We start from the raw sequence: 25,927 nt of genomic DNA, 5'->3' as shown, positions 1-25,927 counted from the left end.
TTCCCACTCTAGATACCATACTTCAGCCAAATAGAAAGGTTGGCTGCTCCCCACATAGACATTTCCCCTTATTTCTGGGATTTTGCCCATTCCGTTCCTCTGCCTGTAACATGCTTTCCGTCCCCTCCTGTCAGTTACCTTTTGCCCCAACTCTCACCCTAGAGCGAGCTTCTTCACAGTGGCCTCCAGGCTCCTGGCAAGAAGGGAGGGCAAGCCCCAGTGTGCAAGGACTTGTTAAGTCTCTGTCTGTTGACCAAAGAAACACACAGCCGAGACCAGATTGAAGAGGTGGAGAAATAAAGCACCTCACAATGAAAATCGTGATTTCACTGCACACAGGGCTAGAGGAACGCCTGGTTCTCTGCAAGCCATTTCCCACCCGCCCCCCTCATGCTTTCCCAAGTGCCTGCTCAGCTTCTGGTCTCAATCCCAAAATCACATCCTCTGGGGTAATTTTCCTGATCCCCAAAGCCTGGGTGAAGAACGTTTCCTACAACACTTTATGATACTGCTGCATTTATTACTCCGTACTGCCAATGAATACACGAATGTAGGATTACATTCAATTATTTGTAGGAGAAATGCAGGCCCTCCGATCCACATGGCGGAGGTGACTATACTCAACATTTTGTGGCACATGGTGTCAGTTCTCCCTATAAGGGAGTGTGTTTTGGTTTCTGTTTTATCTTCATTGCTCGTACTGTACCTGACACAAAGTGGGTACTTAAAAATATCTGTGAAATAAATACATAACTACAATAAAAATAAAATGGAGTACTTTAAAAAGGCACAAAGAATGTTCTTGAGACCACTGCCTTGTTAGGCTCAGCAGGCTGCAAACATTAGAGCTGAGACAGCACAAAACTACGTGAAATGAGAATGAAATGCCTCAGCAGGAGAAAATGAGAGAAACACCACAGAAAGCGACTTTCCTTTTATTAGATTCACAATGCTTTGTAACGCCCAACCTCTCCTTTGTAGAATTTTTCTTTGTTAGAAAACAGACAAACTGTGTCCTTAGGAACCATCTTCTACTTGGTCCAGCGCGGGCCTCAGGCCGCCTGCATCTGCGTGGACCAGTAAGAATGAAGTCCAGCGGCCTAGAGAAAAGCGTCATAAACTGGAAGGTCATCCCCCAGGGCCTCCCCGACTTCACATACACAGAGTGTGCGTGTCGCACACACATTATATACAGAGATATGTATTTTTTTTTTTTTTACAAAAAATAAAATAATTTGCACAGCTCTATTAATTCTTTAAAATTACACAGGCAAGGTTTATGCTTCAGTATAACCATTTTTACTTTGGATTGAAGTGAGAATTTTAGGCCTAAAAATAACTTAAGATTACCAAGCAGAGGCCATCTAGCGACACAGACACAAGACATCTTGAGCTCCATGAAACTAGAAATGTGGTGATGTCATCCTCACACAGGGGGCTACACATCCCAATCGATTATTTTAACTAAAATACAAAAGCAAAATAGTGTGTTAAAATAATCCTCTACTCAGTGCATTAGCACATATACCAAATTATACTATCTGCATGACAGTCTCTAGGTACCAAGACTGTATTTTTGCAAGTGCTATTCTCTACTTCATTAAACAGAGTACCCAGCCAGCAACCACAAAAAAGGAACGCATGCTGTACAGCAAGAGAAGGGGAGGGAGATGATTTTCAGGGTGATAACTTACATGGCAACCAAAAGGAAAATAAGTAAGACAAACCTCACAAGATAGATATAAAACTAATTTGCAGTGACATTTGATATGTAGTTTTATCAGAAGTAATACATTTAGGTTACAGTTATGTGAAAAAGAGAAACTATATGAAATTATAGGCTTTCTCCTAGAATATCCAAAATGCTTATCAACAGTTAATTAGTACAAGAAAGATGACCACCAGGTGACTGAATAGACAGAATGACATGTAGTATTTTAAAAACACAGATTCTGGGACTAGAAGCTACCACCAAAATATCCAGAAATCTGAGTTAACAGGTCCTTTACTTTGCACACTTGCTGCTGATATATAGAACCACGAAGTGTTAGCACAGACCACAAATGCAACCGCTAGCCTAGAGGCCCTCACAGAAGAGAAGGCGATGAACACCATCCCGCCAGGGTGAGGACAGGGAGTGTCGGATGCGTTTGTGTTTCCCCCCATATACAAAGGCCATCTCTAGCGCGGAAATCTCTCAACAGCTCAAGCCCATTCTCGCTGCCTCCTCCGTGAAACAACAGAGCTCAAGCTTGGTGCTGGGAAGTCTTTCTGATGCTGGTTTGATTTCTGATCACCCAAATGGACAGGGCGCTCTCCAGGACCTCCCAGGTTCTCCCTGGCACCTTCCCTCCCGCAGGAGGAGGCAGCACTGTCACTGACGCCACCAACGAGTAATGCTCCAAGAATCAGAAGAAGGAGGTATCTGATGAAAAGGCACCTGCAAGTCTAAAGTCCTCTTTGGTGAGAACACTGTACATCCGCTGAGGCAGAGCTTTGGAGTAGGGAGCAGGGCGCGGCACAGTGGTACGCAAAATGAATTCCCGGCCGGCAGGGGGTGGGAAGTCTGACACGGAGTTCTGCCTTCTTTCCTCTGGGGAGCCCATTCTCTTCGATTCCTCCTCTGGTGGAGTCATGGCTGCAGCCTGGAAAAGAATCAAATGCTAAAGCCAAAAGCAGGTCAAATGCTAAACTCAGATGCTTTTGAAGGACAGGTGATTTAATATGATAAAGATATGAAAATGCCCCAAGTTACTCAGTAATGCAGTCAGCTATATGTTAAGATTACTCAAAAACCACATAACACAGCAAATGCAAGAAGCTGGAGACACTGCATGAGCAGCCGGGCTGGAGACAGACAGGAGGGATGATGACTGCCAGGCAATCTGCTCTGAGGAGAGAAAGCCATATTCAGACATCTGATGAAAAAGGACCTCGGAGCTGTGCTGCTTTCTATGTTTCTTCCAGCGATGACCCAAGTCTACATCTGATAGCCTTAGTCCAGTAAGGAGCTGTTTTTCTCCAGAGTGAAAAGATGATTTTCATCTTGACTCTGGGTCAGAATTTTTAATCGATTCTTTTTAAGGTTCACTTGCCAAATTAAAAGTAGGAGCACTGGTCTTGCTTGCTGGGCAGCTAATGTGATGCCGAAGTGATAGAGCCCCATATGGCAACCGCACAAGAGAAGTTCTCAGTATTAAAGGCATCTATTTTTTCATTGAAATGACATAAAATGCATATTCATTTACAGCCTACAATTTTAATTCTTATTACTATACTTTTTTTGATACCATCAATTTGGAAAAAAAATTGTTTTGGCAATGAAAACACGAAATCATGTTGCGCTAAGTATCAGCAAGAAAGGTAAGCCAAATCCAGACTGTGAGAGAGGTGGTTAGTGTTAATGACCTTATGAAGTTCGAGGAATGGGAAGGAACAAGGAACTATGAGGGGCAAAGGCTATTTTGTTACCTCATCAGAAGATTCAGTCAGCTTGAGAAGGGGTGAGAAAAGAAACAGTGATGAAAGGGAAACAAGCAAGATGGTTTAAATCGGGCTAGACAAGGGAGTTCAGGATTATTTCAAAGACAGCATGCACCACATTAAGGAACACGATCCTATCAAAAGAATATTCAAGACAAAGTCACACCACACACAGCACACCTAGCTGTCAACTACAGCAAACATCTACTACTACTCATGCATCCATGGCTCAACAGGTGACATATGATGTCATTTAATGGGAGAAATGACCAACAAAAACCTAGCTCTTTTACTGGGAATTACAATGCTTAAAAAAAAAAAAAAGTGTTCATGGCTTGAAAAATAGATATTCCAGTGAATTTAGGAATAGGTGCCTAAAAGTTATTCAATCTAGCAAGTCTGAAGCAAAATCCAGTTAGTCATTTATTTGCTGAATTCCATTTAAGTATGTACATACCAAGGACACCTGTAATCATAAGGCTCATTACTATTTATAATTTTAAGGAAAAGTTATAAATATATAAAATTACTATAAGTTATAAAAATGCCAAGTGAAATTACATCACAACTTTTTAAAAAAAATGTGTTAAAATCTTGACTAATTAGTAAAATTGATACAAAGTATCAGCTAATGAAAATAAAAGTTACATGAATAAATTCTAACAGTTTACTTCAGCCAGACATTTAAGTACTGAGTTTAAAAATGAACCAATCAGATGCTTGTTATATTGATTAAGGCAGTCTATCAATTCCCTGAAAACACTGACTACAAGGTCTGAAAACTTTTAAAATTTTTTCTTAAATGACATAATGTAGATGAATGTACAATTTCAGTAGCCATTAAGGGAGTTAGCTATACAATGAGGCTACTAAAAGATGACATACTATGTTTCTGTATTTAGTGATTTTGAAAGATAAGTATATTAAGTGGAAAACAAGAATAACAAAGTAATTATATAATATAACCATTTTAAAATTTATACATATGTATCTACTAGATGTTAAATCATCAATGGGTAGTGAGATTATGTGATTAATATTTTCTTATAATTTTCTAGGCCAGGTGTGGTGGCTCACACACACGTATAACCTCAGCACTTTGGGAGGCTGAGGAAGGAGGATTGCGTGAAACCAGGAGTTCTAGATCAGCCTGGGCAACAAAGTGAGACCCCGTCCCTACAAAAAATACAAAAATTAGCTGGGCGTGGTGGTGCATGCCTGTGGTTCTAGCCTCTTGGGAGGTTGAAGAGAGAGGATTGCTTAAACCTAGAAGTTCAAGGCTGCAGTGAGCTATGATCGTGCCACCGCACTCCAGCCTGGACTACAGAGTGAGACCCTCTATTTAAAAAAGTGAATAAATAAATATAAAATTTCCTATACTGTTAAAGTTTTACTTGCAGTCAGTAGAGGGGGTAAGGAGGTTATTTCTATTTTGGGGAAAATAATTTTGTTCAGTTATCTAAAATAAGTAACAGTCTCAGGACTAAAGATATAAATACTTCAGATTTTAAATCCTCTTAACACATAACTTTTTTTTTTTTTTGAGATGGAGTTTTATCGCCTAGGACAGAGTGCAGTGGCACGATCTCAGCTCACTGCAACCTCTGCCTCTTGTGATTCTCCTGCCTCAGCCTCCCAAGTAGCTGAGATTACAGGTGCTTGCCACCACGCCCAGCTAATTTTTGTATTTTTAGTAGAGACAGGGTTTCACCACGTTGGCCAGGCTGGTCTTGAACTCCTGACCTCAGGTGATCCACCCACCTCGGCCTCCAAAAGTGCTGGGAATACAGGTGTGAACCACCATGCCCAGCCAACACGTCACTTTTTAAAAATGATCAAAGAGGAAGGAATTTTTGCAATACGAGGAACATTCATATGGGTGGCTAACAAGGAAATGTGCTTGTAAGCTTCTGGGTAGTGAACTGGATAGATATTATCAGATGTGGAACCAAACTCAGTTCTTGTTTTCATGCCAGAGACAAAAACAAAATAAATCAGAGCAAGTATCTATTATTCATTTGAAATTCTGAAGTTTAAGGAGCTGCCCCACAAACAAACTGAGATTTGAGCTCTTGCTAAGAATTCCTATCGGTGTATCTGGCTATGAATTTGAATATATTAACTAGCTGTATTCCAGACCAACTCTATGGGGATTAGCCAGTTGTTATTCCCTGTGTAGACCTACAGAAATTCTTTTTCTTATTTGTTTCTGAAAATTACACTCTCACAACTGGGTCATTCTAGTGTAATCACAGTGCCATAGAAGGGGAAGTGTGTAATTAGTGCACATCATAATACCTTTATCAGAATTCCTAATATTAATGAGCACTGAACTGAGAATTATCTGTGGGATGCCAGAGCCCTTAACCAGTAACCAAGATACTATATAATTTTAAAACCTTTACTTTCACTACTCTAGTAGTGCTGAAATCTGCCCTAAAAATCTGAAGTTTTTCCTCTTCTTTTCTAGGAAACCTCAAAGGTAGATCTCCTCACCATTACAAGCACAATTATATTTATAATTTAAGCTGAGTTGTGAATCCACTTTGCCCCACATGGGGTTTAAAGATGGTAAAACTGAACTCCATTCTAATTTGAAAGTTCCTATTTTTTTCCCACAGCACAACTCTGGCCATTGCTAACTGAGCCCCTGCCAACTTCTATAACAATGGATTTTGGACTCTTCTAATTTTTAAAATTTAGGTCCTAGAATATACTTATCATTTTAATTCAACATGTAGGAAATCAAATGGATTTCAAAGACTCAGAAGTCATTGTTTCTTCAGTGTTCAAACCCAATGCCCAGGCTTACACTCAGGTGACATGAGTGTGATCAGCCATGTGTGGGAACTAAGACAGCCTCTTCTCGAGTAGAGGTTTGGAGAGATCATGATGGAGTCAATAATGATTCTCACATACCCTCTGAGCATTCACAAACAGCTTGTGAATGATCCTGCCAGCATGTCCTCTTCCTGCACCGGTGACTAACACTTCAGGCTGCTCCAGCAGGCAACTCACAAACCTAGGAGAGAGAGACAGGCAACGAAAGGATGGAAAGTGAGCTGTCCAGGCCACTGGGCGTCCATCCTCCCACAGGAGTTTTGTGGACAAATCCTCAAGCTGATACTGGCTAAACCCAACAAAGTTGGAGTGAAATTTTACAGCAAGATAGATTGACATTTGCAATTATTATCTACTTAACTGACAATCTTCCTACTTTTTCGCCTGTGTTAATAAAAAATTTTTAAAGCCCATCTCTGTCAAAGTGTAAGAAAAAAGTCTATTTTTTTCAGACTAGCTTAGAAAATGCTACAGTTAATAAAAGATGAAAAAAATTTTGTATGATATAAACTAAGTTACATTTATCCAATAAAAGCAATGATCCATATTTGTTTTTGTTTTTTTTTAAGGGGTATGTGTCTGTGTGTGCACGCACACGTGCACATATGCTTAAAATACTTGTGTTGGGCAAAGTCGCAATTGTAAACTGTTCCATTAGATGCTGGAAACACTGAACTTCCAAGTATGTCACAGATAACATATGGTGGAACTAACAGAGTTGAAGGCACAAAGCCACCAAGCCTGCACCACCTGCTCTTAATTCATACTACTATTTTAGAAACAAGTCCCTTGATTACAGCTTATTCTTCTCATTTAAAAACAAGAAATTTTCAAGAGCAAAGTAGTCTAGGAGAAAACTTCACTCAACAAAAGACATAAAATGTAAACATGAACTTGTTAAAAGACAGCAAATGCCTTGCCATACAATATTAACTATTTAGCATCAATAATGCCATTTCTTATGGAAAGGCTCATGAAAAATTTTAAATGACAAATTTAAGCCACTGAACAAGCTAATTTGTAAACACTTTATCACACAGTAAAACAATATTGCCCTTCCAAATAACATGGGCAAAAAATGAACAGGACCTCACACTGATCTAAGCTCCACTGGTAATGGTGTTGAGTCTCATAAAGAGAATGCCCCAATCATTTGCTTCATCTGAGAAAAGCCATCTGGTCACTCTTTCAAAACATAATTGCAAGGTGCATAGGATGTGTACCTTTGCTATCACAAATCTTGTTTAAAATAAACAACTAGGAACAGTAAGCAGAAATGGTTTCAGCACCTGCACCCTGTGGTCAAGGAATAGTAACAGCTGCAAACAAAGTTTTGGGGCAGGGTGAGCAACACAGTTAACAGCTCCTCCACAAGAAATTACAGACACCACATCTCCAAGAGCAAACCAAGGAATCCCTAAAAAAGGAGGCTCTAGGAGACTGTTTCTAAAAGTGGGAAGAATGGAAACACCTGGTAGAGACTCAGAAATACAGGAGAGGTCAAATGTTATGATAATTATTTCTGTCTCTAGACAATGCTTGTTTCAAATAATATATGAGTACCACAAAAGAGTCTCAATATCCTATTACAATTTTTCTTAAGAGAGTGGTGGCTTTTCCTACTGCAGACAAAACCGAATTAGCCAAATAGCAATTACCTTTCAAGATCTTCCTTTTCCTCCTCCTGTTCACATTTCTCAGTTCCAAACTTGGCTTTTAGTGACCGAGCTCTTGCAATGAGAGCTTCCACATTAGTAATCTGGTGAATGATTTCCTGGTGGTGGAAAAGGAAGAGGCATACGTTCGGAGATGGCAAAAAAGCAAAGCCCTTTGAAAATGCATCTTAAAAATTATTTTTGCCAACTGAGGAGAACACTTGGCAAGATTCTGACACTACATCAAACTTACTTCCAATTTCTTGTCTTCTGGATTGGGGAAGTGCAAAACTTTACTGGAATGGGATATTATCTGCTTTATGATCTTCTTAACTGAAGAAATGTTTTCCAGACTTTCTATTTTAAAGAAGATTAAAGCCAGCATTAAATAAATTAAGCAAAATATACTTTCACTTTGGAAATGACTAATGACTAGTTAAATATGACATTTACCTTCTTCTTTTACCTTGAGTACAGCTGCATGAATCACAGAAGGTAACAGGTGCCGAGCAAGGTCTGCAGGTTTCTGGATTGCCAGATAGTGCAGCACCTGAAGGAGGGGCAGCGCACACAAATGATCAGCACAGGTGTCAAAGGATGAAGCAGCCACTTACAGAAGTGCAAATCCTCAGCCGCTTGTCTTAATCCTTAACAAGACAGCACTCCTCCAGGCAGCCAGCCACGACCCCAAAGGTGAGGATAATGTTACTGAAAGCACCTCAGAACTTCAATCTTTAATAATGACAAATATTCTATCTTTTCCTGCTTTCATATGTAATACATGCAAATAAGGAAAATACAAAGAAAATTAAAACTACCGATAAATTATAATACCGAGAGATAATAATCATTAACAGTGGAGCGTTTCATTTTAAGACACAGAATACACATACTAAGGGCACTAATATTGTATATGTAAAATACTGCCTTTTAACCTGCTTTTCTCATTTAATATTTCTAAACAGTGTTAGTGACTTTCCACACATTTTTTGGTTTTAGTTGTTTTGGTTTTTTTTTCCAATTCTTATTATAAGAATACAGAGAAGTATGTACAAAACACAGACCCTACCTTTAGGCTACTTATTCGACAGTAGTAAAGATAAAAGAAGTATAACTCTATAAATATGTGTAATTCCTTTACATCAATAAACAAAATTTTAAGAAGTATAATCTCATAATGTGAGTCTGACTGATAAATGCTCATGGACTTCAAAATTTAAAAAATACAGGTGATGCAGAAATTTTCCTGAAATCCTAATTCCCCAAAACCACATTTTCATGTTTATCCTCGCAAACTACTTGTATGTCCATTTAAACACAGAGATGCAGATGCATATGTAATTTCTTAACAAAAATTAATAACTTACATACTGTTTTATTATTTGCTTTGTTTATTTAATGACTTGTGGTAGACTTTCTTTTTTTTTTTTTTTGGCTTGGAGAGTTTTGTCTGATTTGAAACTTCTTTAAATTAAGAAATATACGTACTAGAGTATTAGAAATAGTTTAAAGAAAACACCAGCTTAGGAAACAGAATGTTACCAGGCTTTTCCAAGTCCTCCTGTGTACCCTCCATCCCCAGAATTAACTACAAATCATTCTTTTGCTTTTCTTTATAGTTTTTTTCTTTCACATATGTAGCCTTAAATAATATACTGTTTACTTTTGTCTACTTTTGACCTTTATATTAATGGAATGTTTCTGTTTATACCCTTCAGTGAGTTGCTTTTTTTATTCAGTATTGTTTTTGATATTCGTATACTATTCCAATATGCCACAGTTTACTCATTTTCACTGCTGTGTTAAAATGTTCCTACACTAATAGTGGATAGCTCCTCAGTTTTTGGCTATAATAAATAATGCTCCTAATACACTATCGCACATATTTCCTGGTGCAAATGGCACATGTACAACAATTACTTTAGGATATATACCTATGGCCGGGCGCGGTGGCTCAAGCCTGTAATCCCAGCACTTTGGGAGGCCGAGATGGGCGGATCACAAGGTCAGGAGATCGAGACCATCCTGGCTAACATGGTGAAACCCCGTCTCTACTAAAAATACAAAAAACTAGCCGGGCGAGGTGGCGGGCGCCTGTAGTCCCAGCTACTCGGGAGGCTGAGGCAGGAGAATGGCGTAAACCCGGGAAGCGGAGCTTGCAGTGAGCTGAGATCCAGCCAATGCACTCCAGCCTGGGCGACAGAGCGAGACTCCGTCTCAAAAAAAAAAAAAAAAAAAAAAAAAAAGGATATATACCTAAAAATTGAAGTAGGAAATGTACAAGATAATTACCCTACAAGGCGTTTCAATAGATTTACATTCTTATCTAGAGTAATGAGTTCCCTCTGTTGTACCTCCTTGCTAACACCTGCCTTTCTGAATTTTGTTTTCCTTAATTCACAGGAAAACAAATTTGCAGGAACAACACGAAATATGTTATTACCCTTTACCTGGATTCACATATGAACTGTCTCCCTCCTGTTCTAGACCCCTTGCTCCTTCTCTGCTCTCGTGTGTGTACACACTACAGACATAAACTTGTTTCAAATAATTTCAGAATAAGTCGCATACTCATGTCCCTTATCCCAAAATATGTGTATTTCCTAAAATTAAAAATATTTTATTATATAATCAAAATGCAAATGATTCTGATTATATACAATAAATTTAACACTGATAAAATAATTGTAATCTAATCTACTATCTTTATTGCAGTTTTGTCAACTGACCCCATATGTGTCTTTTTTTTTTTTTTTTTGAGACAGGGTCTTTCTCTGTTGCCCAGACTGGAGTGCAGTGGTGCGATCTTGGCTCCCCGCAACCTCCACCTCCCAGGCTCAAGTGATTCTCCTGCCTCAGCCTCCCAAGTAGCGAGGACTACAGGCACGCAGCCACTACTGCCCGGCTAATTTTTGTATTTTTAGTAAAGACGGAGTTTCACCATATTGGCCAGGCTGGTCTCGAACTCCCAACCTCAAATTATCCACCTACCTCAACCTCCCAAAGTACTGAGATTACAGGCGTGAGCCACCACGCCCGGCCGCATAATGTGTCTTTTATGACCCTTTCCCTCAACCACTACACATCTTGGTAAGGATCATCCATTGCCTTTAGTTGTCATAGCTCTTTAATCTCAAGTAATCTGGAACAGCTTTTCACTGTTTTTTACAACATTTACATTTTGAGTATAGTTTCCTCTGCCTCCGAACTTTTTGGCTAACTAAATTCCATACTGTATTCAGATTTCCTTAGTTTCTAAAAACTGAGCTATAACTCACATAGCATAAAATTCACCACTTTAAAATGGGTAACTTCAGTGGTTTTTAGCGTATTTGCAAGGTTATGTTACCATCACCATTATCTAATTCCAGAACATTTTCTTTCCTCTCCCCCAAAAGAAACACAGTACCCCAAAGCAACCACTCCCGATTTCCCCCCTTCCCAATCTCCATTGCTGCCAACTACTAATCTAACTTACTGTCTCTATGGACTTGCCTATTCTAGACCTTTCGTATAAATGGAACAATGCAATATGCGGCCCATTGTTTTCTGGCTTTCACGTAGCATAATATTTTCAAGGTTCATCCATGTTGTAACACATATCAGTGGTTCATTCCTTTTTATGGCTGAATAATACTCCATTGCATGGACAGACCATATTTGGCTTATCCATTCATCACTGATAGACATTTGGGTTTATTGTATTTTGTGGCTGTCATGAATAATGCTGTCAGCATGTATGTATGTACACGGTTTCCTTAGTTTTTATCTAATGTCATTTTCCTGCTCCAGGATCCCCTTCAAGATACCACATTATGTTTAGCTGTCATATTTCTAGGCTCCTCTTGGCTGTGACAGTTCTCAGATGTTCCTTGTTTTTACTGACCTTGACAGTTTTGAGTTCTGGTCAAGTATTTCATAAAAATTCCCTCAATGATGGTTTATCTGATGTTTTTTGCTCATGATGAAGCTGGGTTATGTATTTCTGGGAGGAAGACCAGAGAGGTAAAGTGCCACTGTCATCACATCATGTCACGAGTACATACCGCCAGTATGGCTTAGCCTGTGGATGTTAACCTTCATCACCTGGCTGAGACAGTGTCAGCGGGTTGCTGCCCTGTAGCGCCACTCCTTTTCCCTCTCTGTGTGCTGTGCTCTCTGGGAGGAACGCACTACGTGCAGCGCACACTTGCGGAGTGGGAATTAGCTTCACCTCCTTGAGGGTGGAGTATCTAGATACATTTAGAATTCTGCACAGGAGATTTGTCTCTTCTGTCCCATTAATTTACATATCCAATCAATTATTTTTATCAGTATGAACTCAAGGATATTTATTTTGTACTCTGAGTTACAATCCAATATTATTTTATTTTGTTGTTCAAACTGTTTCGGTCTTGGCCAGTTGGGAACTCTGATTTCAGTTGGCTCACGTGTCTTTAATATGCTCCCAAAATTGTGCAAATTTTTCTTTTTTCAAACTCTTTTAAAAATAGAATGTTCCTCATTTTGGGTTCATCTAATGTTCCCTCACAATTAGACTCAGATTTTACATGCCTAGACCAAATAGCATATAAGTGGTATTGGGTACGTCAGAGTATCACAGCCCAATGTGTACGATCTCCATTTACTCCTCATTTGTGATGTTAATTTGGAGATACTGTCCTATTTCTCCACTTTCCTTGCAATGCAGACGCATTCTATAGAGAAACACTTAAAAATCATACAAGATGATGCTCTTCAAATTTCCACCTAGACTTAATATCTATTCATGATTCTTGCTGAACCAATCTTTACTATGAACATGGTTACAAAATGAAGACTTCCAAGTCCAACATATCCTCTACATTTACCAATCATCTTTTTTCTGTAGGAAATGACCTCCCCTTTCCTCTAGTTCTTTGTTTATCCATTAATTATCAATATGGTTCCAAGAATTCCTATTTTTTCCAACGGTTTATAATCATTCCTGTCCTTAAATATTTAGAACTCAAATTGTCCCAGATTTGGCCAATGTGAGTCCCTTCAAGTTAGCTCTCTATGAAATGCCCCATCTTTTTTAAAAGCACTTCCCTTACTGTCTAGCAATCCAGGATGTTCCAGGTTCATCTTGTACCTTCCTTGCCTCAACCTTGAAATCAGTCATTTTTCTGAGGAAAGCATGGTTACTAAAAGTAACCACAGGAATGTGTAAAAAAAAATCAAGCTACGTGTGCTCACTGCTATGAGGGTGTCAGTGCTTCTAGACTCTTTCAGAAGAAAGCCGGGGAATGTTTGCTTGTATATATGCGTACACACAAATACTTACTATGTCCATACCCACACACCTATCCATATATTAAAAACCCGTAAGTCCACACCAATACCTCCAATTCCAATTCATTGACACTGGGTTCTTCCTTGCCTTCCTTCATTTCATATTTGCATCTCACTTCCGCAGTAAGAAATTCTGACTTCCAACAACACCAACACATTTAGTTACTCACTTCGCCCAACCAATAATGCATTTCTGAAAGAGTTTCAGAATTGCTCTATCCATATCACTACAAAAAACAAGCTTAGATAATAGGGTTCAAGATTTTTTTTTTGTTTTTGCGATGGAGTCTCACTCTGTCACCCAGGCTGTAGTGCAGTGACGCGATCTCGCCTCACTGCAACCTCCGCCTCCCAGGTTCAAGCGATTCTCCTGCCTCAGCCTCTTGAGTAGCTGGGGTTACAGACGTGTGCTACCACCCCCAGCTAACTTTTATATTTTCAGTGGAGATGGGGTTTCACCATGTTGGGCAGGCTGGTCTCGAACTCCTGACCTCAGGTGATCCACTCGCCTCGGCCTCCCAAAGTGCTAAGATTACAGGCGTGAGCCACCGCACCTGACCTCAAGATATTTTTGTAGTCCCATCCTCCACCACAACTGAGAGTATAGAGTCAAACACATTTGATGTGTCCACAAATCACTTGGATTAGATTTTCCATCCTCCCTTCACCAATCCCTGTCGGTGTGGTTATGTTACTTATTTAAAATACAGCTGGATTAATGTGTCTCAACTTGCTTTCAGGTTTAGGTTATTTTTCCTCTTTCCATCCTTGTTGATTTATTTTTTAGAATAAGTAAAGCACAGGTTATAGCACAGTGGCTCACACCTGTAATCCCAGCACGTTGGGAAGCTGAGGCAGGAGAATTGCTTCAGGCCAGGAGTTTGAGATCAGCCTGGGCAACACAGTGAGATCTAATCGCTATAAAAAATTAAGAAAAATAATTAGTTGGGCATCATGGTGTTCACCTGTAGTCCTAGCTACTAGGGAAACTGGGCCAGGAGAATCACTTGAGCCTAGGAGTCTGAGGGCTATCTTTCTATTGTTCAAGTGTGTTTTTGAGAAGCGTTTTATTTTCTTCATTAAGATTTCAAACATTTTCTGTTAAGCATTTTACCTTTTTTCCCCTTACAATGAAAATTATATTTAGATCTTCTAAATGGTTAGTAGTGTATATGAATGCTACTGATTACTGTATGTTAACTATATATCCTGCTGCCTTGCAGGATTCTTCTGTTTTCATTAGTTTTAACATTGACTTTTTGAATTTTCCAATTTACAGTCCTATCACTGCAAACAGAGTTCTTCTTTCAACTCCCATAACTCCGCTTTCTCTTGCTAATTACACTAGCTAATAACTGCAGAACAATTTTGATTGGCAGTGGAGATGGCAGGCATCCTTACTTTGTTCCTGACCTTAGTGACCCCCTATGGCTTCCCCAATTAAGATGCTGTGTTTAGGACTAAAGTTTCTATATGTTTTCTTATTTTAAGGAAGTAGCCATCTATTCCACTCTTTTCCCAAGAGTTTTAAGTTAAATGTATCAAAAGCTTTTTCAGCACAAATGGAGATAATGATATAATTTTCTGCTTAGACCTATTAATGAAGCAAATTATATAAACAGACTTCTAAATAATCATCTCATATTTGATCAACATGTATTATGTTCTTAAAATGATATTAGAGTCTGTTTACTTCAGATTTTGCATTAAATTTCTTAAGTATTATTGGTCTGCTATTTTTAAAGATATGCTATCTTTATCAGGTTTAGGTACCAATGTTATAGTTGCTTCATAGAAGTTGGAAAATTTCCTCCAATTATCATGTGTTGAAATAATTTATGTAGCATTGAGACTATATGGTTTCTTGATATTTAGTTGAATTTCCCTGTGAAACTATCTGGGCCTGGTTCTTTTTAATGTGGCAGTTCCTTGATAATTGTCTCTATGAAAATTTGTCTGTTTATACTTTCTGTTTTCACTGGGGTTAGTTTTGATATAAATTCTATTTTTGGTAGGAATTTCCCTAGGAAATTGTCTAATTCAACTTGGTTTTCAAATTCACATACACAGAGCTGTGCAAAGCAGTATTTTTAACACATTTCCTCTGTATCAGTAGTTATTAATATGCGCCCTTTTTGTCACTTATTTTATTTTACATATGTGCTTTCCCCTTTTTTCTTGATTAAATTAGCTAATGGCTTCTCTATTTTGTTGACTTTAAAAGAACTAGATTGAACTCATTCATTTCATCTGTTTTCACCACCCTCTCCTTTTCATTTGCTTCCTTTTGTTTTCTTTTGATTTGACTTTTTTTTTCTCGGGTTTTTAGTTAGGAATTTAATTCATTTATTTTCATTCTTTTGTTTTTACTGATATAGGTGTTAGGGCTATGAAAGTTCCTTTCATCAATTTCTTAAGTATAGCCTATAGGTTCTCATATGTAGTGTTTTCATTCTCATTGTTTTGCAAAAATTCTGTACTTTCAATTTGTATTTTCCCCTTTCACCCATATTGTTTAATAGAAAGTTTGTATTCCATTAATTTTCTAGCCTAAGTGAGTGGTAGGCTATACCATCTGGGTCTGTATGAGTACACGCTATGATGTTCCCATGACGACAAAACTGCCTAACGAGGAGCTTCTCAAAATGTATCCTCTTTGTTAAGCCATAGGACTGTATTAGTTCTGTCTTAGTGTTCTGATTTTTCTCCTTAAAGGAAACTAATGAATTGAATATTCCTACTTTTCTTTCATTTATACTACTTTCTCTTCAATTTCTTTACTGCTATATCTCATTTTCATCCTCCTGGTTGTTTCCCACTTTTCTTCAATGCCTTTTATAAATTTTAAATATAAATCTATTCTCTTTTGGGCCTCCTGTAATTTAGTCTTCATTTTTTATATGGTTGTCTTTTTTTCTTTTACTTCTATCCTGAGCTAAATCAGTTGCGGTTTCATTTCTTTGTGGGTTTTTTTGGTCCATCTCTGTTCTTGATTTTAGTATTTCTTATTAAACATGGTTTTTTCATATCCTCCTTAACTGTTTGAGGATATCTGATTCAGTTTGGAATGTTATGTTACAATTTTCTTCTGTTTTGTGACTGATTTTCTGGGAAATATTTTCATTAGCTGAAATGATCTGATTTTCATTTTCTGTTTTGTAAAGTAGTTTTATATGGGTACGGTCTGTTCTATTCCATTCCTAGTAATATCACAAATAGCTTCAAAGTGCCCTCTTCTGAAGTTTCTTTAATGGACAGAGGGGGGTGAGGGAGGCTGGTTGTCTTGTTTTCCTTTCATTTCTGCAAGATCCTTAATTTTCCCCTCTTATTTCCTTTTTTCCCATCATTCCCATCCACTGCTTCTTTGTGTATCTGATCTTCTCCAAGGCTCCATTTCTAGTCCTGTTTACATTCAAGCCACTTCCCTGTGGCAAGTGCTGTGAAATAGCAAACCCTACCTGTGTTCAGTGTTTCGGCATGTAGTGTTAGGCTCTCTCTTTCTGGGGTGACTTTGTGTTTCATCTAAGTCTTCTGTATCTCTTGGCTCTTTGTCTTTTCCTGCCCCCTACTCACTATATCTACATAGACTTATAGCAGTGGTAGCTCCACTGGAATTTGGTTTCTTTCTATTTACTGTTAATTTGAAGGTCATTGAAATTTCTGTCTCTTAGTAATGCTGAATGCATGGATTTATTTACTTATTGATTTCATGGGACTTTTTTGGGGGGCTGGAGGAGGTAGGAAGGTGTGCAGGGCAATTCAATATCAGGCAGGTGCCACTATATTCTCCATAACTCCAAATGTTTTTCAATAGCTGCTGCAAAGCTGGCCGCTAAGGTATATACCATAATTTATTGAACCAAGTCCCCGTTGTTGGAAACTTTGGTTGTTTCTACTTTTTCACTTAAGAACTTTGTTGAACATCATTCATATACATAGGTCTTTGTATACAATTTCTCATTATTTCCTTAATAAATGTTGTGGTAATAATGGAAACTGCTAGCTTAAAGGACATACCCATTTTTAACACTTTTAACATATACTGTGAGACAGTTCAATGGTAAGCAGTCTGTTTAAACTATGCATGTCTGTTATTTGCCCTATTTGCAACTAGTTCTAGAATCTTAAATGTGAAAGTAGATATATAAAAGGCTCATTGAATTTCAATGCTTTGCACCTCAAGTGTGTCCAGAGCTCTCATGTCTATGACAGTGAGTTCCTAAATTGCAAGAACAGTAATTTGCATTTTAGTATTAGAGACTCAAATCTCAATTACCTTTTCTGCTTCCCGTGTATCATCAAAGAGTCTCCTTTGCCTTCTAGCAGGAACTGGCTTAGCTGTTTCCCAGGCTTCTACCCACATATTGCTTGGAATCTTCATCCGAGCACTCAGTTCTCCTTTCAGCACCACGTTGCCCTTTTCATCGATCACCTCCTCTTCAACATAATCCCGGGGTGAATACCACCTCACAAAATCTTCCAGGGAGCAACCTGGATTAGCTGCCTAAAATAAGACCAAAAAATTCAGCAGAATCAAACGAAAATCAACAGTTACTGATAAGCCTGTTTGCAAAATTGTATTTTCAAAAAAAAGCCTATCTAATCTTTACAATCTAATATGTAAAATGAATTTGGATGTCACCTTTAAAACAGGTCAGATGTTAAAGTACCAAAATAATTTTATTTTTATTTTCTCAGCTTTATAGAAAAATAAAACACTTTCATTCAATGAATTTGGATATAAAAACTCGATGTAAAGAGAAAATCATTTCCTTAAACACATTATGTGTTACACAACTTAGTTTAATATTACAATATAATGACTACTCAATACTAAGAAAAGTAAAAATTAAATAATACACCACATGATCAGAATAACACAGTGATGGAAAAGTTCTGTTCTTCTTTTCCTCAATAAATCAACACTGGTTCTGCAATAAATATCAGCTAACCTCAAAACTGTTCTATTCTGCCATCAAATTCTTTTTTTTTTTTTTTTTTTTTTTTTTTTTTTTTTTGAGACGGAGTCTCGCTCTGTCGCCCAGGCTGGAGTACAGTGGCCGGATCTCAGCTCACTGCAAGCTCCGCCTCCCAGGTTCACGCCATTCTCCTGCCTCAGCCTCCCGAGTAGCTGGGACTACAGGCGCCCGCCACCTCGCCCGGCTAATTTTTTTGTATTTTTTAGTAGAGACGGGGTTTCACTGTGCTAGCCAGGATGGTCTCGATCTCCTGACCTCGTGATCCGCCCGTCTCGGCCTCCCAAAGTGCTGGGATTACAGGCGTGAGCCACCGCGCCCAGCCAAATTCTTATACTTTATATAACAAATTACCATCAAATTAATCGGTTTTGTGCTGTTAAGCAGCTGGAATTCAAACTACTGTTTTTCACGCTTCTGGAACCAAACTGATTAAAGTTTACTCAGTGGATAGTTCTATAGGACTAATGATGATGTATGCCAAAAACTTTTCAGTGATTCTAACTTCAAGCCTGGAAAAAAAAACGAGGCTTCCCAGTGTTTGTGGTAAGGCACAGAGGTCTTTCTGCAAGTGTTCCAGTGATGTACTAGTAGAGTCCTAAGGATGGGCATGAAAACTACCATGATGAGAATGTTCCAGTGATGTACTAGTAGAGTCCTAAGGATGGGCATGAAAACTACCATGATGAGAATGTTCTGTCTTAAATATGAAGAGTAAAACTACCAGTTTCTCCTCACTGGGCTCAAGGGCTACCAGCATGACTATCCCTACCATCTTAGGATAGACCCCTCAGGGCATATCCCCTAGAAGATCCTTCACTGACTGTCAACAACACAAACATAAAAGGGTTATGATACAGTCCATGGCAAAAGCAGTGGGTCAAGATTATTTCATGATACTGGGTGACTCAGGATTCATGTACAAAGATCTAGATCTTAGTCAGTCAACATCATACCCACATGAAAACATCCTAGGAAACCAGAGGCCTGGAGTAAAGAGCATAAACTTCAAAAGAAAATAATATTCACTCACACACTATAGATTGTATTAAAGAAAGGCATTTCATACCAAAATTCTTCCTTCTGGTTGTCCTTACTATACCAGGCTGAACACAGCTACCAACAGAAGGCCAAGGCTCACTTGAGCTTTTCTTCTCTTTATTGTTAAAGGTATGTACCACAAGGGCATGCTCCAGAATCCACCCTCTCCTTCTGGAATTCTGAGGTGTAGATGTAGGTGCCCAGGCCCATATTAGTATGTTTCCAATACTCTGGGACCTCTCAATAGCCCCTAATACTAACTCATCCCTATACAAAAAGTAAAGGCAACCATATCTGTTTTAGAATAACTATGTATTTCCTTAAATGTATTATCTGATTTCGACCTATGGGCATGTATGTAAGTTGACTATTTAAATTACTGTCTATTTTCTGGTTAAAACAATGTCAAGAAAGATTTGTAGGTACCCAGGTTAGCCCAAAATAGTCTAATGAATCACAGTTTTGCTGAAGGGCAGTGTTAGAGGAACTATATAGAACCTTACCAAGAGGGACTAGTATGTTTCCACGGGGAAAAACTTTCACAGTTCCTATTTGGAATGTCCTCCCATGCATGCCTCTGCAAAGACACTGTAGCAGGATAGGAACAGATGACTCTGAAGGCAGCTAGAGGTCAGATGGAAAATTACTGCTGCGGAGGCTGGTATTTCCTGCTGTGCATACACACCTTAAGTCAATTCCCTTCTCTACCTTTTGGTCTGACATGTGCCCCAAGAGCCAACTGGCTTCTCTTTATCCACTGTACCAACTAATTGTTTTAAAGCAACTTATCTCTTTCTTGTCACATGGCAGTGTAGAACTTGCAGACTTTCTGTATCATTTTAGTCTCCAAGGAAACCATACAGCTCTTAAGAGGTTCACTGAAGAGTTTTTCATTTAGTAAAGATGGGTAAAATAAGCAGGAAACAAAAGGCTCCCTTTACTGTCACTTAAAAAGGATGAAAGTGGCATAGGTGTTTGTGGAGTGTTTATGTTTAAAAATAATACAGAAGTGTTTCAGAGAAAAATCAAACTCACACTGGCCTAAACAGTATAGAAGCAAGACTGAGTAGGGGCAATGGATTGGGAAGGTGGAGGCCACCACAGGTTAAAGAGGGAAGTTTGGGCCTGGGGATAGTTCAGACTATCAGCAGTAGGAAAGGAAGCCCTGTAGCCCATGGGGCTACCCACTTGGGGTTTTAAAATATACGTGGACTTGCCTTTGCTTTCAAAAATAAAAGTCCTTTCTTCATTCCTAGTTTTTAAGCTAATAAGCCAAATGTCACCATTCCCTGAATCCTATATGTTCGAAATACTGACCTATATCCAACCCTAAAATATTCTTCAGATAGCAAATGCCTACTCATCTGAAATAGTGACTCTTCTGAGAAACCTTTCATGACCTACTCAGCAGAGTCAGTCTTTTTGACCCTGTCTTCCTAAGAGAACTCATGACAATTCCTTACATATCTCCTCCCACAACCTCAATCGACTGTAATTGAGGGTAAGCACTGTATTTCTTAACTCATCTAATCACAGTGCAAGGCACACAATAGGTACTCAAAAGTTCGCTGAGTGAAGTGACCCATGTTAAATCCTAAGTTTCCGAAAAGTCTTCATTAAATTGGCTGAACACAAAGAAACCACTGCAATTCACATATAGAATGATTCTATTCTCAACCTTCAACTATTAATAACACTGGATCTTTGCTTTTTTAAAACTTCAGAAACAAGTATGACTATGTCCTCTGGGGGGATGGTGGCAGAGTGCTGAACTACTAATGAAATCCAAACACTTAACAAAAAGACATTCGCCTTTATACCACTTTACAGAGTGACTTTCACAGTTTCATCCCAGAATAGCTCAAAATAGACCCCAGAGCTCTGCAAGTGTGACCCACCTTAAAAGACTCCATATCTGAGAGCAGACAGGCACTCTGCATGCGTGCTCGGAGGTGAGCCCCTTCTGCCGATGTACCTAATTTAGCTAAAACCTCAGACTGCTCTTCTAGCAGATCTTCTGTCATAGGTGCTGGTTCCTGTGAAGCACAAAAGGACAAAGCTCACAAACAGTCCTTTTTAGAAAAAGAAATACCATAAAAATAGAATAAAGACAACAATCATTTCAGCTCTAGCAGTCACAAGATGAGTATTTTTAAAAATCCAGAGAAATGCCTAAGTTTTTTTAGAACTTACATTAAAAAAGGAACAAATTAAGAAAAATAAATATCACTTTCAGGCTTTCTCCCCATCACAGGTAAGATTACCATGTTTCCCTTGACAAGGATTGATAGTAAAAGACAAAGGAATTTGGGTCCACTAAGCAACATTTTCCTGCCTGTTACTGACAAAGAAATGAAGTCCTAACGATATTATTATATATGCCGTCACTAGTTGCAACAAAATTTTAATTATAATAGAAATGGTTTGATATAGAAACAATGGGAAAGAATTGCTCTAACAGGGCCGGGCGTGGTGGCTCACGCCTGTAATCCTAGCACTTTGGGAGGCCGAGGTGGGCGGATCATGAGGTCAGGACATTGAGACCATCCTGGCTAACACAGTGAAACCCCGTCTCTACTAAAAATACAAAAACAAAAATTAGTCAGGCGTGGGGGCGGGTGCCTGTAGTCCCAGCTACTTGGGAGGCTGAGTTGAGAGAATGGTGTGAACCCAGGAGGTGGAGCTTGCTGTGAGCTGAAGTGGAGCCACTGCACTCCAGCCTCGGCAACAGAGTGAGACTCCATCTCAAAAAAAAAAAAAAAAAATTGCTCTAACAATGATCATCTCTGGTTATAGAACTATGAGTTTTTATTTTCTTTTCTCTACAATGAACGTGCATCACTTTTAATTATCCTGCAAGTACTAAGCAAGAATCTCACACTGAGATTTAGGGTTGAATAGCAACTAGTAACTAGTATTATATACTGGTTAAGAGCTTGGACTCCAAAAACTATATGCTATGTGTTTGAATCCCAGCTTTGTGACCTTGGGCAATCACTCAACCCTCTTGTGACTCACTGCTGTGAAGAAGAGATCCTGGCACATGCTCAAGACATACTAGCAATTAAAGACAAAATACTTAGATTATATTATAAGCTTCCTACTTTCTTTTTGAATAAGGGTCAGTATACTTCTCAAAGTATTTCAGTCAAGTTCACAAATTATATTCAATCTCTTATGAAGGAGTATACTCAAGAGCAGAGGCCTTCATTCTTTCTATTAAGAAGGGGCTACATTTTATTGGCCTACAGCCCTGAAATCACAGGATGGGAGGGAAAGAAAGAGATATTGAGAGGACACTGACTATCTCTCCCACTTGGAAATTTGAGCCACCTGTAAGTATAGAAGAACATGATGAAGAGGAGAATAAACAGCAAGTTGCATGTGGGCCATACATTTTCACATATACTGTTTCTGAATATGCCCAAAGCTTTCTTATATACAGGACCCATGGGATCACTGAGAGGGGTCAGGGAATTTTGCAAGTGATGAAAATGAGACGCAGAGATAAAGCGCCTTGCCCAGGATCACCAAGTGGCAAAACTACCAAGCAGCAAACAGAAAAGAGAATCCAGGACATCAGTTTAATGCTGACTTTAAGAATTACTAGCTTGAGGCTGGGCATCATGGCTCAAGCCTGTAATCCCAGCACTTTGGGAGGCTGAGGCAGACACATCACTTGAGGTCAGGAGTTCAAGCCCAGTCTGGCCAACATGGCGAAACTCCATCTCTACTTAAAAAAAAAAAAAAAAAAAAAAAGATACAAAAATTAGCCGGGCATGGTGTATGCCTGTAATCCCAGCTACTCAGGAGGCTGAGGCAGGATAATCGCTTGAACCCAGAAGGTGGAGGTTGCAGTGAACTGAGATCACGCCACTGCATTCAGGCCTCGGTAACAGAGCAAGACTCCCGTCACACACACACACACACACAAAAGAATTACTAGCTTGGTTCCAATCCACTGGCTAAGGACATTTTCTTCTAGCCCTGGCTCTAGTACATTGGGGTAAAGTCTTCAAACTTTTTCTAGCCATGTATTTTATGTTGTGACCTAAGTCTACATAAATGGAACACAGAAGTATGTTTGAATTATTATGAAGCAACTATATAAAGTCTTATTATTTTTCAGTGAAGAGGCAACTGATTAATGGCATATTTTGAGCCAACTTCTAAAGCTTGAAATTACATTGGTTTCAACTGGGATCATTTTGAATTCCAACCATTTCATATAAGTACACTTATAATGATTACAATTCAAATAAAATTAACCTAAAATAAGAAAGTAAAATGGATGAAAATTTTGCCTAGATTTACCTAAAGGCAAAATATAAAAATTAATTTCTAAATACATAAAATGTACATTGAAAGAAGAGTAAGTCAATCCAGATTTAGACTATACATTCAAATGTGAAAATTCAAGCATCTGAAATAAGGGAGGGAGCACAGGCCTTTGAAGAAAAATAAAGCACTAAATTTAAAAAGTATTATTTTTATTTCAGGAAAGAAGCAGCCTGGTCTTCCAAAATGACTTTTTCAGACTGTTTATTAACCCAGTCAAACCAAGGAAACAAATGTACAATTAGCTTATTAAAAACAGGGACTCCAACCTGGGCAATAAAGTAAGACCCTGTCTCTCAAAAAATTAAATAAGTAGCTGGGCATGGTGGTGGGCGCCTATAATTCTAGCTACTTAGGAAGCTGAGGTGGGAGGACCACTTCAGCCTGGGAAATTGAGGCTGCAGTGAGCTATGACTGAGCCACCGCACTTCAGCCTGGGCAACAGAGTGAGACCCCAAGTCAAAGAAAAAGAGGTGGGGGAAGGGACTAGAACTAATTAAAATCTGGAAGGAGAAAGGATACAAAAAAAAAATTAACCTTTGCTGAACACTTACATGCCAAGTGCTTTCAAATATGATATGTGATTTAATCCTGAACAAATTAGAATAATATAAACTATTATTGCTTTTTAAGAATTCAATATTTATTAAACAGATAAAGAAGTAGGGTTTTAAAACTGCAGATGTGTTAGAACAAGATAGAAACACTTGGCCGGGCGCAGTGGCTCACGCCTGTAATCCCAGCACTTTGGGAGGCCGAGACGGGCGGATCACGAGGTCAAGAGATCGAGACCATCCCGGCTAACACGGTGAAACCCCGTCTCTACCAAAAATATAAAAAAAATTAGCCGGGTGTGGTGGTGGGTGCCTGTAGTCCCAGCTACTCGGGAGGCTGAGGCAGGAGGATGGCGTGAACCCGGGAGGCGGAGCTTGCAGTGAGCCGAGATCAAGCCACTACACTCCAGCCTGGGCGACAGAGCGAGACTCCGTCTCAAAAAAAAAAAAAAAAAAGATAGAAACACTTTCATTTTTCCTTTTTTAAAGACTGTTTTCTTTTTTTTTTTTTTGAGACAGAGTCTCACTCTGTCGCCCAGGCTGAAGTGCAGTGGCATGATCTCAGCTCACTGTAACCTTCACCTCCTGGGTTCAAGCAAGCAATTCTCATGTCTCAGTCTCCCCAGTTGCTGGGGTACAGACATGCACCACCATGCCCAGCTAATTTTTGTATTTGTAGTACAGACAGGGTTTCATCATGTTGGCCAGGCTCGTCTTGGTCTCCAGACCTCAGGTGATCCACCTGCCTCGGCCTCCCAGAGTGCCTCCCAGATTACAGGCGTGAGTGACCTCTCCCAGCCCTAAACAACTTTTTAGAAGTATAATCAACATACAGTAATTTAAAGGCACATTTGATAAATTTTCATATGTGTGTGTTTATACCCCCATGAAATAATCACACAATCAAGATACTGAATATATTCATTACCTCAGAAATTTCCTTATGCCCATTATTTTTGGAATGTCCATTAAGAGTGAATGGATAAACAAACTGTTGTATATCTATGCAAGGGAAAACTACTAAACCTAAAAATGTATGAACTATTGATACATACAGTTGTGAATCTCAAGATAATTATGCTGAAAGAATACACACAAAAAATGTTATTCCATTTGCATAAAATTCTAGAATATGGAAATTAATCTATTACTGCGTTTTAAGATGAGAAAAACAAGGCTCAGAAAGGAAACATAGCTTGTACTAGCAATACTGTTAATAAATGGTGATGAAGGATATTAATCCAGTTCTGCTAGATCCTAAAACCCAGGTCTATACAAGACCTCAATACCTACTGCATTCTCCATAGGAAGGTTAGAACAAATATACACTTGGAGTCAGGGGCGATGGCTCAAGCCTGTAATCCCAGCACTTTGGGAGGCCAAGGTGGGCAGATCACTTGAGGTCAGGAGTTCAAGACCAGCCTGGCCAACATGGTGAAATCCCATCTCTATTAAAAATACAAAAATTAGTCAGGCTTAGTGGCAGGCACCTGTAATCCCAGCTACTCAGGAGGCTGAGGCACAAGAATCACTTGAACCCAGCAGGCAGAAGCTGCAGTGAGCCAAGATCACAATCGCACCACTGCACTCCAGCCTGGGTGACAGAGCGAGACCCTGTCTTCAAAAAAAAAGGAACAAATATGCACTTATATACTTGGTTTCTAGCATTAGAAGATTCTGTTCTAATACTAAAATTTAATCACGAAAAACCTAAATTCTAACTTAC

The 25,927-nt window shown here is 38.9% G+C and overlaps 1 protein-coding gene across 2 annotated transcripts in view; it reads right to left on the bottom strand.

Moving 5' to 3' along the window:
• Window positions 1–919: 919 nt before the first annotated feature.
• The window catches only part of RAB3GAP1 (RAB3 GTPase activating protein catalytic subunit 1), a 112,664-nt gene continuing 87,656 nt past the window's right edge, over window positions 920–25,927 (bottom strand). For both annotated transcript variants that reach the window (XM_015109969.3, XM_077956911.1), the window contains 7 exons: window positions 21,208–21,345; window positions 17,569–17,796; window positions 8,433–8,529; window positions 8,233–8,336; window positions 7,983–8,098; window positions 6,403–6,505; window positions 920–2,645 (listed from right to left, as the gene is read on the bottom strand). In XM_015109969.3, coding sequence (XP_014965455.3) covers window positions 2,409–2,645; window positions 6,403–6,505; window positions 7,983–8,098; window positions 8,233–8,336; window positions 8,433–8,529; window positions 17,569–17,796; window positions 21,208–21,345 — 1,023 coding nt within the window. In that variant the 3' untranslated portion in view covers window positions 920–2,408. The remainder of the gene's footprint in view (window positions 2,646–6,402; window positions 6,506–7,982; window positions 8,099–8,232; window positions 8,337–8,432; window positions 8,530–17,568; window positions 17,797–21,207; window positions 21,346–25,927) is intronic.

The sequence above is a fragment of the Macaca mulatta genome, chromosome 12, assembly GCF_049350105.2.
Source record: "Macaca mulatta isolate MMU2019108-1 chromosome 12, T2T-MMU8v2.0, whole genome shotgun sequence".
Lineage (NCBI taxonomy): Eukaryota > Metazoa > Chordata > Mammalia > Primates > Cercopithecidae > Macaca > Macaca mulatta.
Note: the sequence above shows the minus strand (reverse complement) of the source record. Positions and strands in the feature narration are given on the sequence as shown.